The sequence below is a fragment of the Ctenopharyngodon idella genome, chromosome 16 (genome assembly GCF_019924925.1).
Source record: "Ctenopharyngodon idella isolate HZGC_01 chromosome 16, HZGC01, whole genome shotgun sequence".
NCBI classification, from domain to species: Eukaryota; Metazoa; Chordata; class Actinopteri; order Cypriniformes; family Xenocyprididae; genus Ctenopharyngodon; species Ctenopharyngodon idella.
Genome location: NC_067235.1, coordinates 15,285,350 through 15,303,913, shown reverse-complemented (window position 1 = coordinate 15,303,913; position 18,564 = coordinate 15,285,350). Strand labels below are relative to the sequence as shown.

General features: G+C 36.9%; 1 protein-coding gene across 4 annotated transcripts; it reads right to left on the bottom strand.

Moving 5' to 3' along the window:
• Positions 1-1,034: 1,034 nt before the first annotated feature.
• clstn3 (calsyntenin 3) lies at positions 1,035-18,419 on the bottom strand. 4 transcript variants are annotated; one of them, XM_051864290.1, is made up of 19 exons: positions 18,115-18,419; positions 17,235-17,301; positions 14,422-14,544; positions 13,479-13,689; positions 13,139-13,347; positions 11,262-11,411; positions 10,960-11,145; positions 10,327-10,614; positions 9,341-9,453; positions 9,061-9,220; positions 7,818-7,877; positions 7,478-7,626; positions 7,046-7,194; positions 5,591-5,817; positions 4,924-5,085; positions 4,456-4,601; positions 4,153-4,288; positions 3,141-3,325; positions 1,035-2,533 (listed from the first exon to the last, which is right to left on the bottom strand). In XM_051864290.1, the coding sequence occupies exons 2-19, from the start codon at positions 17,299-17,301 to the stop codon at positions 2,384-2,386; spliced, it is 2,871 nt and encodes a 956-aa protein (XP_051720250.1). In that variant the 5' UTR covers positions 18,115-18,419; the 3' UTR covers positions 1,035-2,383. The 4 variants fall into 4 exon arrangements, with proteins under 4 accessions (XP_051720250.1, XP_051720249.1, XP_051720251.1 ...); XM_051864289.1 differs by having other exon boundaries at positions 18,095-18,418; XM_051864291.1 differs by having other exon boundaries at positions 18,285-18,374.
• Between the last annotated feature and the right edge of the window lie 145 nt (positions 18,420-18,564).

Here is an 18,564-nt window from a genome sequence, read left to right as displayed (position 1 = left end):
ACAGCGCATGCCTTGAGTGACAGGTTGATAACCTATTGTTTCAACAGCCAGGAAAATGTGCTCTAAAGATTTTAAATTCATTCCTGTTGTGCAGTACCTTGTGAGCTCTGTAACTTTTGAAAATTAATATTGCGGGTAATTTGTAATTTAGGGGAGTATTGGTATAAAACGGCTATAACCTACTACCAAAACAGAAATATGCTCTGGTCAAGCTTAATTTATAGAACACAACGGCAAGAAAACGAATATGTTGCCCAAGAGGATGGGAATAAACAAGTTAGTTGCAATTTCAATAATAATGTTCAGATTTCTGTATTTTTTAAATCCATTTTTTAATCCATTGCATTTCTACCGTTGTTTGCCCGCTAAAACTTATGTCACTTTCTGAAGGACAATGTCATAGAAGAACTGTGGTGTTTTTATTTATTTATTTATTTATTTATTTTCTCTCTTTTTTCAAAGTAGTTAGTATTGTCTGACAGGAAAAGCCGTGGTTACTGATACTTTCACCTTATAAAATATAATCGAACAACCAAAGACTGCTGTGTTTTGTTTTATTTTTATTAATAACATTATAATAAATGTAGATTCCTTACTAACACACACACTCTGTTTATTATATTCATAAAATGAATTAAACCATTTCTCAGAAGCCCTTACAAAGACACAGCGCAGTCAGTTTTTCCCCCCTAAGTTTATTCATTTATTCTTTCTGGTTCTGATATTTTGAGCTTTTTGTGTCATTTTTTTGTTGTAAGTTTATGCCATTTTGTTGTATTCATGTGTTGTATTAACAAAAAAATATATAAGTAGTAGTTAAAAACCTGAAATATTTCCCAATAAATTCAGTTATGTATTCTAAAAGTAACAGGAATGAACATTTACTGCCTAACTAAAACAATTTCAATTACAGCGCTCTAAATAATCGCATTATGGTCATATGTCATTTTTTTGTTATGTTTATTTTGAAATATTTTGTAGTCTGCAACTATCCCCTTTTCAAGACTAACATGAAAAAACCAGAGAGCACCTGCTGACGTCATCCGTGTGTTTTTATTATGAATTTTTTGAACAGATTATTTCTTCAGACGGTTATCAATAACAATCAATCCATATAATCCATGTCATTGTGTCTATAAGTATAGTTAATTGTCCCAATGGTAACCATTGTAATAATATAGCTTATTAATGCAAATTTATCCATTCTTAATATCACACTGCAAAAACGGACAGGTTTCCACTGTACACTAACACAGACAGAGAAATAGTCACGGGAAAAGAGAGGGAATTGCGAGCTGGAAGGAGGGAAGGGGTGGCACAGTTGTACATTCAAAAACCAAAAAAGCAGTGGCAGTATCTAAACAGTGTAAGGATAGAGAAAGGACAGGGGAGAAAAGAGAGAGGGAGGATGATGGCAGAGTGAACGTGTTCTAGGCATAACAATAATGTGCCTTTCTGTTTCACTGTGGATCAGATATTAACAAGTTTTAAATTACACAATTGAACACACAATTAAATAGACATTCATCAAGCCAATCATTACCGCTCTTATTACTAATACTATTATTGTCATTATCACTGTATATTACCAGTAGAGATATTAGAAAAAAATACCTAGCCTAACCTATCTGAAAGTGCAAAGACTGAAAATGAACGCAAATAATGGAACAACAAAAAAATGATAATAATAGTAGTAGTCATTTGTATTTACATACATTTAAGTACAATCAAAACTGCCCAGGTTGAGCTAACATTCTGTTACAGCAGAGGGCATTGCACTGTACTGTGTTTTTTGTGAGGTTGTGAGAAGAGGTGCACAAAAGTTTTGTGTGTGTGTGTGCGTGTGTATTGTGATGCTTAAAAGAAAGCACTTGCATACCTAGCTGCAGTCTATCACTATTACGAAACACCTTTACTGACTAGTCCTCTATATCTGTACATGTGAATTTGTTCAAGGAATGTATCAAGAGACAGATTGTGCAGAGGAAATACAGCTTCTGACATTATATTAGATACAAAAGGCTGTAATTTAAAACATTCGGAGTCAATTCGTTTTTATGAGTAGACAATTAGTGTTTTCATTGCATTTAACACAGTGATGTGAGCACATCAATTGGAAAGGTTGTAGGATGAATGAACATATACTTGTGCCATTAATAAATTCTGGGATCTGGGTCGAGAGTGGCGAAGAGGGAATGCATTGTGCATTGTGGGAGCGTACATTCCAGAGAGAAGCATTGCATTCACAGAGGCTGAGATTCTATAACTGTGTCACAGGTGTGTTAGACACATTTCATTATCTTTGATGGTGCGTCTGTGTGTGTATATTCCTGTATTTTAAATGAGTGGGTGGAGTTTTTTAATGTGGGCGTGGCCAATTGAATCAGTAGCGTCTGGGGGTGGAGTCTCTTCCCTCTTTCTTGATGATGATTCGTTGGTCATCACTGGTATCATCGGGCGAATCCACTACTTCTTCCTCATCATCACACTCTCCTTCAATATCTGTTGCAATGCCCATGCGGTTCTCGTATGTCTAAGAGAGAGAATAAAAAGAGAGCTGTGTAAGATCCCACACACATCAGTAATAAGTTTGGAGTCAAAAAAGTTTGGAGTCAGTAAGATTTTTTAAATAAATTAATAGTTTAATTCAGCAAGGAAGCATTAAATTAATCAAAAGCGACAGTAAAGACATTTATAACATTACAAAAGATTTATATTTTAAATAAATGCTGTTCTTTTTCATTTTCTATTCATCAAAGACTCCTGGGAAAAAAGGGAATCATAATTTCCACAAATATATTAAGCAGCACAACTGTTTTCAGCATTGATAATAAGAAATATTTCTTGAGCACCAAATCAACATATTAGAATGATTTCTGAAGGATCATGTGACACTGAGGACTGGAGTAATGATGCTGAAAATTCAGCTTTACCATAACAGGAATAAATTACATTTTAAAATATATTCACATAGAAAACTGTAATTTTAAATTATATTTCACAATATTACAGTTTTTTCAGTATTTTTGATCAAATAAATGTGAGCATAAGAGATTTTTTTTTTCAAAAATATATTTTAAAAAATTTACCGACCCCAAACTTTTGAACAGTAGTACATATATCTAGTTTTGGATTCATACCTCCATTGGGTTCACAATGATTGTGAGGGCCGAATCATCCCATTGGTTGCTGCCCTCTTTGCCTCCGCCTCTTGCTCCTTCACCACGACGGTGGATGGAACGGATGCGGAAGACACCAAGAATCACCATGACAACCAAGAAACCCACACACACCATGATGATGACAGTTGCAGCTCCTGGAACAACTGTACGCATGAGGAGAGAGAGAGAGAGAGAGAGAGAGAGAGAGAGAGAGATTATGTTTATTCTTTATATTCTATCATTTTTTAAAGGGTTATATCATGAGGAATAAAACCTTTGAGATTATACTATTACAATATAATGTAAGTTTCAGAACTCAAAACTTTCTCTGCAGTAAAAAAGACCATTTACTAACATTATAAATTGACCTTAAGAGCTTAAATAACCCTTAAGTAACTTAAATAACTATAGATGCTTGTTTCCGCCACTGCATAAAAAATAAAAATGGTAATTGCGACTTTTTATCTTACAATTCTGACTTTTTTCTCGCAATTTCGAGTTTACATCTCACAAATTCTGACTTTTTTCTCTGAATTCTGTGATATAAACTCGCAATTGCGAGTTAAAAAGTCAGAATTGCGCGATATAAACTTGCAGTTGTGTTATAAAAGTCAGAATTGCACGATATAAACTCACAATTCAGTCTTTTTTTCAATTCTGACTTTATAACTCGCAACTGCGACTTTATATCATGCAATTCTGACTATATAAACTCGCAATTGTGAGAAAAAAGTCAATTGTGAGAAAAAAGTCAGAATCGCAAGATATAAACTCAATTATGAGAAAATAATTCAGAATGGTGAGATATCAATTCGCAATTGCGAGAGAAAAAGTCAGATTTGTGATACAAAAAGTCTTTTAAATTGTTTTATTCTGTGGCAGAAACAAGCTTCCATAAATAACCCTTTAATCACCAAAAATGTATTTTATTTAGGAGAAAAATGAGATGTATAGATATATATATTTGTGTTTACATATTTCAGACATGTACCTGAGTTGCGGTGTGGGTTGGGGAGTGTGTGTCCACTCAGTTCTCCAGTGTGATGGGATGGGTGGAGGAACTGCTGCTGAGACGCCAGCAGGTGAGACGGATGGTACAGACTGTCCAGAGAATGCAGAAAGTTCACCTGAGCAAGTGTAGGAGAAAACAAAACAAAGACAGTGAGATTGTGTGTTGTGTATCAAATTAAGAGTGTGAACTTTCAATGGTCAGGAAGTGTGTGTACTGGGTTAGTGTGCTATAGGTCAGACTGAAGGATCCATGTCAGTGTCACGTGTTCAGTGGTGTTATTACCTCAAGCGTGAGCTCGTTGCTGGTGTACCGGCCGTTCATTTCTGAGCACGACAGACGGAACCTTCTTTCAAAACGAGCAGAGCCCTTTGCTAAGCGATAGCGAATGGAGCGCAACACATCTTCATACACAGAGATAGACTCCGCTCCTGAAAGAGAGAAAAGGAAGGATTAAAGCCTTTTTATTGTAAAAATAAATAAGAATGCATTCATTATGTGATTCTATGATTTGCATGTACAGCCCTAAATATATTCAGACACTAAAGTAACACTTAAACATGTATAAATGTTTTAATTATTTTAAATTATTTATTTTATGGCATTTTAAGGCATTTATTTTGAAGAAGCACAAAAACTAGCACAATAGCACAAAACACTATTCAGTATAACAATTTATATATTGTTCAAAATTAAGACAAACTTTCAAAGTGATGGCAATGTAAGCTGGTAAGCTAATGATGAAAAAATTACCAGTGATGGCAATGTAGGCCGTTGTGTTAATGATGTCCAGCCCCCTCTCTCTTAACGCCTCCATGTCAACTAGAAGCTCCTCCCTTTCTGGGTTTAGCTCCTCCCCCAAGGGCTGGACTTCACACCCATCCAGAGTGTGAGCAACAGCATCTGACATCAGTGCTGATAAAGAGACAGAAAAAGACTGAATGACTCTCTAGCCTTTGGCCTTAACTGAAGTGAGAGGAGAACAAAGTTTCCTTTACTTTCCTGCAAGTCTACTGCATTGCACAAGCTTAAAGTTACAGATAACAGAACAAGTTATATGTTAACCTGTAAGCAGATAAGCAATTCCATTGCTTGTTTTGCTCACATTTTCTATAGACAGAAAACCCTTACATACTAACTTGCAAACATTTGATGATGGCCTGACCTTGACTTCTTTAATAGAAAACCTATCTATGCTGTACCACCTCCGGACAAAACCAAAACAAGCTCTTAGACTGCAGATCTTTTGTTCTTAGTTATTCATCAAGTTGAGCCTCTGGCCTATTACAGGGTCCTATGTGTAGATCATTTTCCAGAAATAAATGAATAGAATCCATTTTGATAAAAAGCCCTTATAGAGGTCATCCATCAAGCTGTAGGCTCGCAGATTACTGTTTTAGGTGAGATGTTCAAAGCTTACCTCCTCCTTCCATGCCCTGAGCAGCTGTGTTCACAGCGTGAGACAAGGAGCAGACGATACGGAGCTCAGGAAACAAGGGAACCCCTTGAGGGCCCTCAAATTCAGCGGCTGGTCGGGCCAGGTGGGGTCCCACCCCAGACAGAGAGATCTGCGGGGCATCAGGCTGAAGCACGACCAGGTAACCCTCCAGCTGCCTGAGAGAGAGACAGCTCTCTTCACTGAAACACCTAGAGAAGGATAAAGACAAATATGATGATTTAAACTTAATAAAGTATCTAAATATTTTGTGTAATTTTTCTGGAATACTTTATGATTATAATGTGTTAAAAGTCAACACATTTAATAATGCTTTAGGCTGACTTGTCTAATATAATAATGTAATATTTTTATTTGGGGTCTTTTCTAATGAATAAATTACTGATCTACACCACCATTCATAAATTTGGGGTGAGTTGGAATTTTTTACATTTTTGAAAGAAGTCTCTTCTGCTCACCAACGCTGCATTTATTTGATCAAAAATACGGTAAAACAGTAATATTGTGAAATATTATTACAATTTTAAAAAGCTGTTCTCTATTTTAATGTATGTTAAAACGTAATTTATTTCTGTGATGGCAAAGCTGAATTTTCAGTAGTAATTACTCAAGTCTTCAGTGTCACATGATCCTTCAGAAATCATTTTAATATGTTGATTTGGTGCTCAAGAAATATGTCTTATAATTGTTGCAAACATTTGAAACGTTTGAAATATATATAAATTGTTTAACAAATTAAAAGTCTTTACTGTCACCTTTGATCAATTTAATGCATCCCTGCTGAATAAAAGAAAAAAAATCTTACTGACCCCAAACTTTAGAATGGTAAAGTATATATGATTAATTGTGATTCATTTTATGAATTAATCAGCATGTTATATTATTAATTAATACTTGATTGTGTGGCAGTATTCACGCTACTGTATGTAGAAACGTGTGCCCATATGTTGGTGAATATGTGCCAATTAATCTGTTCATTGTGAGCAGCTGGTTACATTTATCTACGGCTGATCGTTGATGCTACAGCTGCTCACCACGACCCCTTGACTTGATATCTGGTAACATTTAAGTAAAGCCCTACTATACATGCTTGCCAAAAAACAGACAGAGCTGTTATTAACAAAAATAATTTTAGCTAAATTACAACATTTTTACAGATTTTCATTACTCTGCACGTAGCAATTGATGGTTTCCTCTCCTTCTCTTTAATTCGCTTTCAGGAAAAGCCTTTTTTTCTGTATTTTAATTTCAGCTTTTGCAGTTGAACACAAACTAACCTACTGTTGGCCACTGCAGTAAAATAATTTTCTGACAAAATGACAAATAATATTGAGTTTGAATTTATAAGACTTTAGATATGATGGTTAATTTGAAATGCTGAACAAAGATCATTATTTCAGTGTGTGAGTTGTCATGTACCTGAGAGAGGTAGTGAGTTTTAACGGACGGACACCAGGGGTGGCAAATCGTAGAGAGTTTCTGTATGTCACCTGCTGAACAGCACGGTTGAAACTTTCAATGTCGTCTCCCTCTAACACCAGCACAGACTGGCTAGGGTTCACATGCACCTGAGGAAAATAAACTGGGGTTAGTAAAAAAATCAAGCTAGTTTAAATTTTACAAGAATATTCCAGGCTAAATAAATATTCCAGGCTGTTCCAGGTTAAATATTCCAGGCTGTAGTAATCTGCTATTGACAGATTACTACAGAAAATAATTTCAGTTAGACAAAAAATAATGCAGAACATTTATACTAGTGCATTTAAAATGGAAGCCTTTGGGAAGAAATCTGTGCTGTGTTATGGGTAAAAATGTGAAGCTATCAAACTTTAAGTCATAAATTGAATGTACCTTCATGCCTGAGCCCAAAGTCTCAAGGTCTCCAAAATCAAGCCCCTCTCGACAGGCATACAGGCACTCCACTACACTGTGTGGCTCCACATTTCCTGGACGCACCGTTACTCCTGACAAAAGCCCTTTGTAACCACTGACAAACTTCCCTGTGGGCCAAAATGAGAAGATATACAGTATATATAAATATGAATCGATACAGACTCTTTTAAGAACATTAAACACATGCTGGCACTTAATTGAGTCTCTCTATTGATCCCAGAAGGCTTATGAATAACACATACTAGCACACCCTCATCCACACACAAACATAGGCGCGTTCTCCTGGAGTGCACCTCACCTGTGTCTTTACTCTCTGGCATGGTGTTGTTCACAATGTCTTTTGGTTTCTCTTCTGGCTCTACAGCGAGGAATAAGAAAAAAGGAAATAGATAAAAAGCTGTATTCATTCATTTTAAAGGAATTGAAACCTACATTAATGTTCAAATGTCTTTTATGATCGCTAAGGCTGCATTTATTTGATCAAAAACACATCAAAAACAGTAATATTGTGAGATATTACAATTTAAAATAACTATTTTATTATGTGATGCAAAACTGAAGTTTCAGCATCATTACTACAGTCTTTAGTGTCACATGATCCTACATAAATCATTCTAATATGATGATTTGGAGCTCAAGAAACATTTCTTACTATTATCAATGTTGGAAACAGGAGTGCTGCTTAATATTTTTGTGGAAACCGTAATGATTTTTTTAAGATTATGACAAATAGAAAGTTCAAAAGAACAACATTTATTTGAAATAGAAACCTTTGTAACATTATTAATGTCATTGTTGTCACTTTTGATCAATTTAATGCATCCTTACTGAATAACAGTACTATTAATTTCTTGAAAAAAATCTAACTGACCCCAAACTTTTGAATGGTATTCTGTTATTTTTTATTGAAAGAAATATCACTTGTTTGCTATATTCTAAGGCTTCTGAAGCCATACGAATTCCATTTTGGCATCAATGCACCATTTTATTTTAATCGGGATGCAGGTTAGATACAAACTTTGGTGGAAGTGAAGATTATCAGTGTATAACGACTTCAGTTTTCATTTGTTTCAGGAAACTTCTACTTCTATATTTCTTTGATAGTGTTTTTTTTTTTTTGGTCTTTATTGAGTCCCTAGTCACTATAAACTGGTTTTATACAGCTAAAGTTGTATAAAAATAACAAGTACAACACATGGATTGAAATGACATGAGGGTAAGTAAATATTGGCATAATGTCATTATTAGGCTAACTGTTACTTAAAGCCTCAGCACAGTGTCAAAACATCATTTTAAATGGTGACCCAGTTAGCAGAACAGCAGGAGATTGAAAGCTTGGGCATCTTTCTACCACACACACACTAAATGAGTGCCACAGTGTGTAAGAACGGTTCTGTTTAGCTGAATAATATATGAGTCTATTAATAGCTGAAACACACAAAGTCTCAGAAAAGAACATGACTAAAGATTTCTGCTCCACCTACTGATGATATCTTCACACCAGTTGAAGATTTATCACATATGACTAACTGTAAAATTACCCCAGCATGCTCCGATGACCAGCCGTTGGTGTGGTGCAGGGTTGGGGATAGCTCCATTGTCATGGATGAGTGCAGGGTCAAAGGTCACGCCATCCACATAGAGTGTGACAGAGGGGAACTGCACACTAAGGGACAGGTGATGCCACTCACTGTCACACACCTGTCAGAAACAGAGGTCAAAGTTCAGCTAAGCTATAAAACAAGGTGTACACATCCAGATGTATATTTATATGATGCAAAACAAGATGTCACTATTAGTTCCTGTGACAGGTTAGTTTACCTGTTCCAGTTTCCAAAGGAATTTGACGGGTCTTGCGGCGGACACATCCGGCCAATAGAAGAGAGAGAGACGACAGCCATGTACCGATAAAGAGTAATGTGAGTACGAGTCATCTGGAAATGAGATCAGAACACTGTTTAGTAGAGCAGCTCAAATATGGGATGTCAAAGGTACTGGTACTTCAGTGCCAAGTTTCATTGTCAAAAATGCTTATCTTGGTATTATTGATATGTGTCAAAATATTATATTTGTGCACTAGAAACTTCAGCCAAATACATTGTTTGTATTATTTTTACATGAATAATTAGAAGCAATGCTTATTTTATTTATAAATACTTCAAAAAGACTACATTCCATTGTTTTAATTTAATTTGTTAATATTTATTTTAATACGTACCCTACCATTCAAACATTTGGGGTCTGTAAGACTTTTTTATTTTTTTTAAGAAATTAATAATTCAAAACTAATTCAGCAAGGATGCATTAAATTTATCAAAAGTGGCAGTAAAGACATTCATAATGTTACAAAACATTTCTATTTCAAATAAACTCTGTCCTTTTGAGTTTTCTATTCATAAAAGAATCCTGAAAAAATTATTCCACAAAAATATTAAGCAGCACAGCTGTTTTCAACTTTCAACATAATAATAAAAAATGTTTTTTGAGCAACAAATCCACATATTAGAATGATTTCTGAAGGATCATGTGACACTGAAGGCTGGAGCTGAAAATTCAGCTTTGCCATTACAGGAAAAACTGGCATTTTTAAATATATTAAAAAAGAAAACAGTTATTTTAAATAGTAATAATATTTAACAATATTACTGCAACTGTAATCAAAAATCTTACGGACCCCTTGAACGGAATTGTAACTTTTTGAGAGTGTGGTCAACAACATATTCTTTTTTTCTGTGGTATTGAATTTTACTGCCACTAGTATCGACTACTGAAATATTGGCATGATGACAAAGCTAACACAGACTGACCATTCTTTACAGTGCTGCAGACAATAGTCTCCTCCTCTTTACGGGTTCCTCTCGCCTGATTGGCCGGTGGTTGAGCGCTGGCACCTCCTCTTCGCATCCACAGCTGCAGGGTAAAGTGGTCACCGGATACTGCTGAAGCAACTGAATCAGGTACTACAGCAACATGCGTGGAGCCATTGAAGGAGAAGACCAGGGATGAATCAGAGGATGGTAGAGTCGGCAGTGCGGCGGTCCAATTGGTTGCAGGGGATGGAGGTGGAAGGAGGTCGACTTCACCCCTCACAGCACCTGAAAATGTTAAAAGCCAACACATTATTGATTTGAAAACAGGGATGGTGTCAGCAAGAACAGCAAGAACTATGGAATTATTGAGTACACCCTAATTTGGCGGGATTTGCATCCTGCTGTTAATCTGAGGAGAACGGAATGATTTGGGACATTTTCCCATCTGCTCTAAATGAGATGAACAGTTGGGCACAACAGATAAACTCCAAGTCATCAATTTTCTGTCCGCTAATCATGTCTAATTGTAATGAACGATGGTCTGCCATCATCAAATTCAAACAGTAGACAATTTATCGGAAAAACAAAAATCTTTCCCAGATCAGAAATTGATACCATTTACAAACGTACCACAGAGTCTGCGCACAGATCGATCGGAGTAGCTGTCCCTGTCACAGCCCTTCCCAATATGACCCGTCTGAAGCTCAACAGTAGCCTGGATGTTCCAAACTGTTTCTTCGCAGGTTTCCAAGTGCAGGTTCGGAAAGAGTGGGATACTGCCGGAACCAGGAGTATACTCGATGCGCTTTGTCCATCCTGTGATACAAACACACATATAATAATATAAAATAACATATCTCTTGACATAATGTTATCAAATTTTAATAATGTTCAATTCACAGCCAAATTTTTATAAATAAATAAATAAATACCTATCCAGCCTGGCTTGCAGGAAGGTTTGACTGTGACTATGACCTGAGCATCAGCCTGAGCTCGATTCTTCCCACAATCAAATGCTGTCACCCAGAAACTGTGGACACGCTGGCGTTTGGAGTCCAGTGGCTCAGTGTTCTTTATGTTCCCTGGATTTGTAAGAGATAGAGAGATGTTTATATATCTGGCTAGATAGGAAAAATAAGCACAGAGAATGTTAAAATATTTGAAAGCCAGAGGCTTTGGTGACTGATTGGAAATTATAAAACCATTTGAATAGTGCCAGGGACACTAAGCATATGATAAAGAAAGCATCAAAAGCAGCTGAAAATGAGAGCAAAAACAAAGCAACGAAAGATGAGAGTGACAGGTGAAGGCCGACAGTGGACTGGAGGAGAGAGAGAAAGTGAGAGAGAGAGAGTAAAAGAACGATATTGAAGTGGCACAATAAATAAAAGGATATTCACACAGTGGTGTCTGGTACAGCCTGAGTCTGACTGACCCTAATTAGGAAACCAAACCACACACACTACAGCAGAAAAATCTGCAAAGTCATGGCTAAAAGGAGGACTTCTCTCCCTTGTGCGCCTTCCTCATTGTATCTTTCTCCCAAGTTTCGGTTTCTTTCCATTGGCCAGTACCTTCTTCATCAGCATTTGTCATGTTACAAAATGTCGGCTATTGATCGCCTCCTCCTCAGTCTGTCAATGGGTGCTCTGATCTGCACTGAATGATCAGGAAGGGGGACTATCTCTCAGTCTCACTGCAGAAACTGGGAGGTTCAGAGAACTTGGATGTTACCCTAAAAACCAGCTCAACATCCACATGCCACCTCAGAGATAAAGAAAATTTTGGAACAATCATCATTGGTATAAAATGATGATTATAATTTTATATATTACAATAATATTATGGGGGTGAATGTAACAGCAGTTTTAGGCAATTTTAACATCCTAAAAATTAAATAATATTAATCAAATGTGTCTTAAATAAAAAAAGCACATATCAAAGTAATAATATTGTTGCTTTAATAATATTATACTATAAATAATGCTCTATAATTTTCACATTTACACAGGGACCTAAATCATAATTATCTGAATTAAGGTATAGTTCACCCAAAAATGAAAATTCTGTCTTAATTTAGTCATTCTGCAGAACACAAAGGAAGATATTTTGTAGAATATCAGCAACCAAACAGACCACTGGCTTCTATTGTAGTCAGTTTTTTTTTTTTTTTCAACAAAATCTGTCTTCTTTTATCTTTTATGTTCCACAGAAGAAAGAAAGTCATACAGGTTTGGAAGAACATAAAGGAAAATGATACAGATTTTTCATACCTTTAAATCCTTTTTACTAAAATATGTTGATAGCTAGTGAAAAACGGCCTTCACCTACATACTTCAGAGAAAAAATGTTCATTATACGTTTTAAAGATTCATTTTTTAATTCAGTCCAACAGTTTTTTTTAATTTCATAATTAGAGTTAAATTGCCTCCAACCTCACAGCCTTGATCTTGTATGGAAGCTACTGGCGACAGCATAATCCTTTTATTCATGTTAAATATTAATCATCAACCTGGAGATTAAATAGATATTAGCTCGTATTTAAAGACATTAAAACACCAGACTAACAATTTTGTATTAAATATATATTGTATTAAATATATATATTCAAACCAATATCTATTTAATCTCCAAATTATATATATTACATATTATATTGTATATCATATTACGATGTATATATATCACATATATTAAAATCACTATTTTTGTTAAGTTGTGGTGAGTAAGCTGAGTTAGTTCACTCCTACATCAGAAGTGTAACTGTGAGTATCTGTGTTTTATCAATGCCGGGAGTTGTAGTTCTCACCATCATTATCAATGGTGAAAGGGACGTTGGGTGTGATGATGTCATAGAAGCAGATCTGGCTGTACTGAGGGGAGCAGTCGGCATCCACGGCTTCCACCCGCACAATACGATCAAACAGACGACCCTCAGGCACAGACGCCTCGTACCGACGCTCCACAAAGACAGGAGAGAACTCGTTCACGTCATTTACACGGACGTGCACGGTGGCCCTTGGAAAAAAAAAAACGGTTAAGAGTGTAATTTAGAATCTAAAATGGAGAACAACAAAATGGGTTTCTGCATGAATTTGCAAAACCCAGATTTTTAGGAAAACTCCACCTGAATTAAAAAAATCTCTTACTTGTGGGATTTCTTGCTGTTGCTGCCGTCAGGACCTTCACCGCAGTCATACGCCTGGATGGTGAAGCTGTGCTCCTTCTGGCTTTCACAGTCCAGAGGCTCCTTGGACCGAACCAGACCTTCTCCAGTGGAGCGGTCCAACACCACGGCCTCAAACTGTGCCGAACCAGAACCACCTGGTCCGTTATGAACCCTAAACCCACAGATCTCCCCTGAAAAGAGAAACAGGAGTCTGCACTGATTACATCTGAATAAAATATATTTGTACGTGACAACCCTTGAATAAAATCCTAATTTAAAATGCCATTAACTACACAAGTGAAAAAACATTAATGTGTGAAATGATGTGAAAAGGGCTGCCGAGTGTTCTTCTGGAAGTAAACACTTGTCTGTGTTCAGGAAGTGCTGTTACACATGACACGGCACTGTGAATGTTAGCTCAGCCTGCGGAGGGGGGAGGTCTGTCAGCCTTAATCCCTGTGTAATTCGGGTAATTTGTGTAAACATAACATGTAATTACACACCGCAATACTAAACTAGCTGCTAAGTTGCTCCCTCCCCTTCAAAATAACCCTTACATCAAACCCTTAACTAGACCCTGTCAATTGGAAGTACACTAGTAATATGATTATGCAAAACTAGTGTTTCCTTTTCACACTTCAGGTGTAAAACTACCTGTGCAATCACATTTATCGTTGTTCTGTGAATTTTCACAAATGAAATCTAGGAATTTTAATAGGAATCCATGCGATCAAGAATTTCATGTGAGGATGAAGCGTTGGCCAACAGAAAACTGCTTGGTTTGAAAGTGACTTCTGTGTGCGCTGTGTTAATAGACAATGGACCTTTTTTGCCTACTAAACTTTGCTAATGTAACCTTAAATGGATTAATCATCACAGCATGACTATAGCACGTAAATGTGCGACATTATCAGCATCTTTACCAGCATAGTGCAGTGGTGCGTCTTTATCCAGGGCGAATAGAGGAGGGTTGAGGAGGACAGTGTTGTCGTTTTCCATGACGATCCCTTGGTACTCCGTCTCGATCCATGGCTTGTGTTTATTGGCTGAGAAAGAACAATAACAAAAGCAAGGGACAGGTGTGAGAGAAACAGGAACAATCTGTGATTCAGAACAAACCGTTATTTTTTTTTTATTGACAAGACTATTTATAACACACTGTTATGAAGGTGAGTGGTTCAAAGACGAACACAAGCAGACCAAGTCGAAGGAATTTGCAACAAATAAAAAAGTTGTGCTAAAATACATTAGTGGCAGATGGTGCAATGGTTCGGCCAGCTGTACGTATGCATAACACTTGCACATTACGTTACAAACATACCCATATGGGGATCCACCAAAACTGTGTGATGGACACACACACACACACACACACACACACACACACACACACACACACACAGAGTATGCTATGCCTCACTGCTTTGCAGAGTAATTAGGTATAGAGATGTTTGGCCTGATCGCATACCGTGAGGTATATTGCGCCTATCACTCAAATGCAGACAGATAGCTCTCTGTGAACGCTCAGAGAAAGACCGAACCATGCAAACCTACATCAAACTCCCTGAAAATGAGAAATCTTCAACAATAAGTGTGGGTCATTCTGGCCCGGTGCTGCATTTCCACTAAATATCTTACATTCATTATCTTAAATTTCCAATTTTTTTGCCTTGCAATTTAAACATTTGGTTTTCTGTGATGTATTTTGCATTGTTGTTGCAAATTCCGCAGATCTGTCATTGAGATAATGTTATCTAGTTTGCTAACATTAGGGAGGTTTTGTCAAATTTGTAAAAATAAATTCTGATAGTCTTAAAAACATAACTACGAGCTGAAAACTGCAAACCAATCATATTTTTGAATTTGTATGCCATTGTTTTCCATTGTGTTGGTGTTACATTATAGCTGTGTAATTTCAAGCAATTGCATTTATTTTTGTCATATATACCATTCAAAATTTGGGGTCAGTAAGTTTTTTATTTACATAAATGAATACTTTTATTTGCATTAAACTGAAAAAAGTTACAGTAAAAAAAATTACAAAATTGTAAGAAATCGTAACAATTTTTATTTTAAATAAATGCTGTTCTTTTAAACTTCATATTGGGCAGTATAATTTACATCAAATTTACTTTGATTTATGTCAAAGAATCCTGAAAATCATGGTATCCACAAAAAAAAAAAAAAAAAAAGCATGAGAAGGATTTCTGAGGGTGAGGGATCATGTGACACTGAAGACTGGAGCTTTGCCATCACATGAATAAATTACATTTTACAATATATTAAAGTAGAAAACAGGTATTATAAAAATTAATTTTATTTCACAATATTATTTCACAATATTACTTTTTTTTTTTTACATATAAATGCAGCCTTGGTGATTAACTGAGCATAAAAAATAAATATTTCACGAGTTCGCACTTACATATTATCAGATATAGTACAGAATATTGTACTATATGTGTATTTGGTGTATTTGGCCCAAACTCAGAGCACCCCCCCATCCCTGGCTGCGATAGGAATAATCAAGAGTGAGGAGTTGGGGTGGATAAGGGATGCTGGAACTGTCGTGGGTAAGTCAGCTGTATATAAGTCTCCTTTCGCGCTGATTTGGTAGATTATCTGAACATGCTCCTCCCGAACTTTGTTAATACAACATCATTTCTAGCAAATACATATTGTTAGGAATAAAAATCTTTCTTTTGCGGTTGTGCAAGAAAAAGTCATTACTACTAATCCTTATTATTGATCCCTGCTTCATTAAAATGACTGGTCATCCTAGTACTAGACAGTTTTGTTGACCACTAACCCAATGCACCAGTCTTGCATGTAAGGATTTTTCATGTGTGGCTGCATGCTGACCAACTTGCTCTCATTTTTCAAGTTAGTCTGTGTTTTTTTGCCATTTATCTCTCTACCTATCCCTCTCTCTCCCACCCACCCACGCCTGCGTTCCTCCCTCTCATCCCTCACTCAGCCATATAACATTAATCTGAGCATCAGACCACTGGATTACTCCTCGGATTACAGAATGAGAGACAACGCTTTGCATCTCACTCCATTTATCACACGTGCTGCTTTCACACACTGACCAGAGCGCTTTGAACGACTCTGACAACAGCTGCGACGGAGGATAGATAGAAAGGGCTACGTACGTCTGTGATCACACAAGGAGAAACATTAGCCATAAATTAAGAAATATAGCATCTCCGGTTTCCCACATCTCTAAAAATAGCTGAGACGAGAATAGATAAGCTTTCACCCTTTTCTTCAAGGACAAGAGTCAACCTCTCACTCCCCCTCTCTTTCTCACAGAGATCCTACAATATATATCTAAGCATCCTTTCTGTCCTCCTCCTCCAAATTTTGCTCTCCCACCCGTTAGTCTACATATCTCTGTCATTAGCTGTCATCTATTCACTCCTATCTTCCAGTGTGTCATTCTGTTTTCTCATATCTCTTCACTTTTTTCATCATGTTGTCTCTTCCCATGTCACCTTGAGATGCGGCCTACCTTTTGTGATCTCTACAAAATCTACTGTTGTCATTCATACAGGAGGCGAACTTACATTTTATACTTTACAGCTGTAACATACAGCAAAATGAATCAAGTGGCTGGTTTCAATCAACTGTATGTGCCAGAGCTGCAAGCAAAAACGTTAATAATACACTCATTCGCCCTTAATCATCAACACAATGCTCAATATCAACATTCAAAAGGATGGAGGAGACTGACCTTTGTTGCCATGGGCAACCGAAGTCAAGCAAAAGAGGAGAAAGGAGAGAAAACTCATTCTGGCCATCTGAAGGAGGAAGGAGGGAAAGGACAGAGGGAAATAACATGCATTAACCTGATATAAAGCAGTTTAAGATAGAGGAAAATGACTGAGACAGAGAGACAGACATACCTCCTTGCTTGCATTTCTTTAAACGTAAACATAAAGACAAATACTACGCTCTGGTAAATGTGAATATGATATGTAACATCCTTGACATTATCTTTGTGGCCTAGTATGGCCGAGTAGGTCTGGCTTACATGTAAGATACAGTATATATAGTCCATATTTACTAGTGACACCCAGCACTCAATAAAACCTTTATATTAAGCTATTTGAGCGCGCGTGAAATTGATAAGTCTGCGCATCCTCGTTAACACGCGCATGCAGGTGTATCCCCACGAATGTGCGCGCGGACGCGGATATCACATTGGCAGGTTTGTTAACAGAATATCAAATGTGATTCATTACGCATGTCCCCGAATAACATCTGATTTGAACAGATGTATATATGCCATTTATATACATCAATATTCGTTTTTAAATAAATGAATATTAAAAGCTGCCAACTTGAATGACGAACGGATATGTGATATAACCTACTGCTGTTTCAAACGCGTTATTATTAAAATGACCGGCATTAAATGTGTTACAGCTCACTCATATATCTATGCGACAAACATGAATCGATTTTTTAAGCCTGTAAATAAACCTGAAATCACCATATCATATATTTTCAACATATTTAGATGTTATTAACCCCTGTCGTAAGCGCAAGAACCGAATCAGAAATATTATTTTGGGATCAAATGTACGTTACCGTGAGGTGTGTTATGTTACCCTGCTCCGTCTCCTCTAGGCATCCGTCACACACTCACACCTATGACAGCCTGATGCCCGCCGACACACGAGCACACTGAACGCAACGGGTGGAGCGATGGGGCCTCCGGTGCCTCCCGAAATGATTTCAACTGTGAAAAGGAGCGAACTGGAATTTGAAGATTAGTTACCAAGAAACCAATGCCCCCGTTTTCGGTGGATACCGTGAGAAAAAGACAGTGGTTATATCTCCTCCCTCTCGCAGTTTCTTAACCCGCCCACACTGCGTCTCTCTCGCTCTCAGGTCTCACCCCCGGTAAGCGAATTTACAAATCCTACTGCGACGAAGGCTTGGTTCTTAATATTCACAGTACAACCCTCCGCCATTGGAAGGCTAGAACGTAACTAATTAATATTCAGTAGCCAGGCCGTGTTCATTGGAGGACACTAGCGTGACGTTGTAGCCGAGTA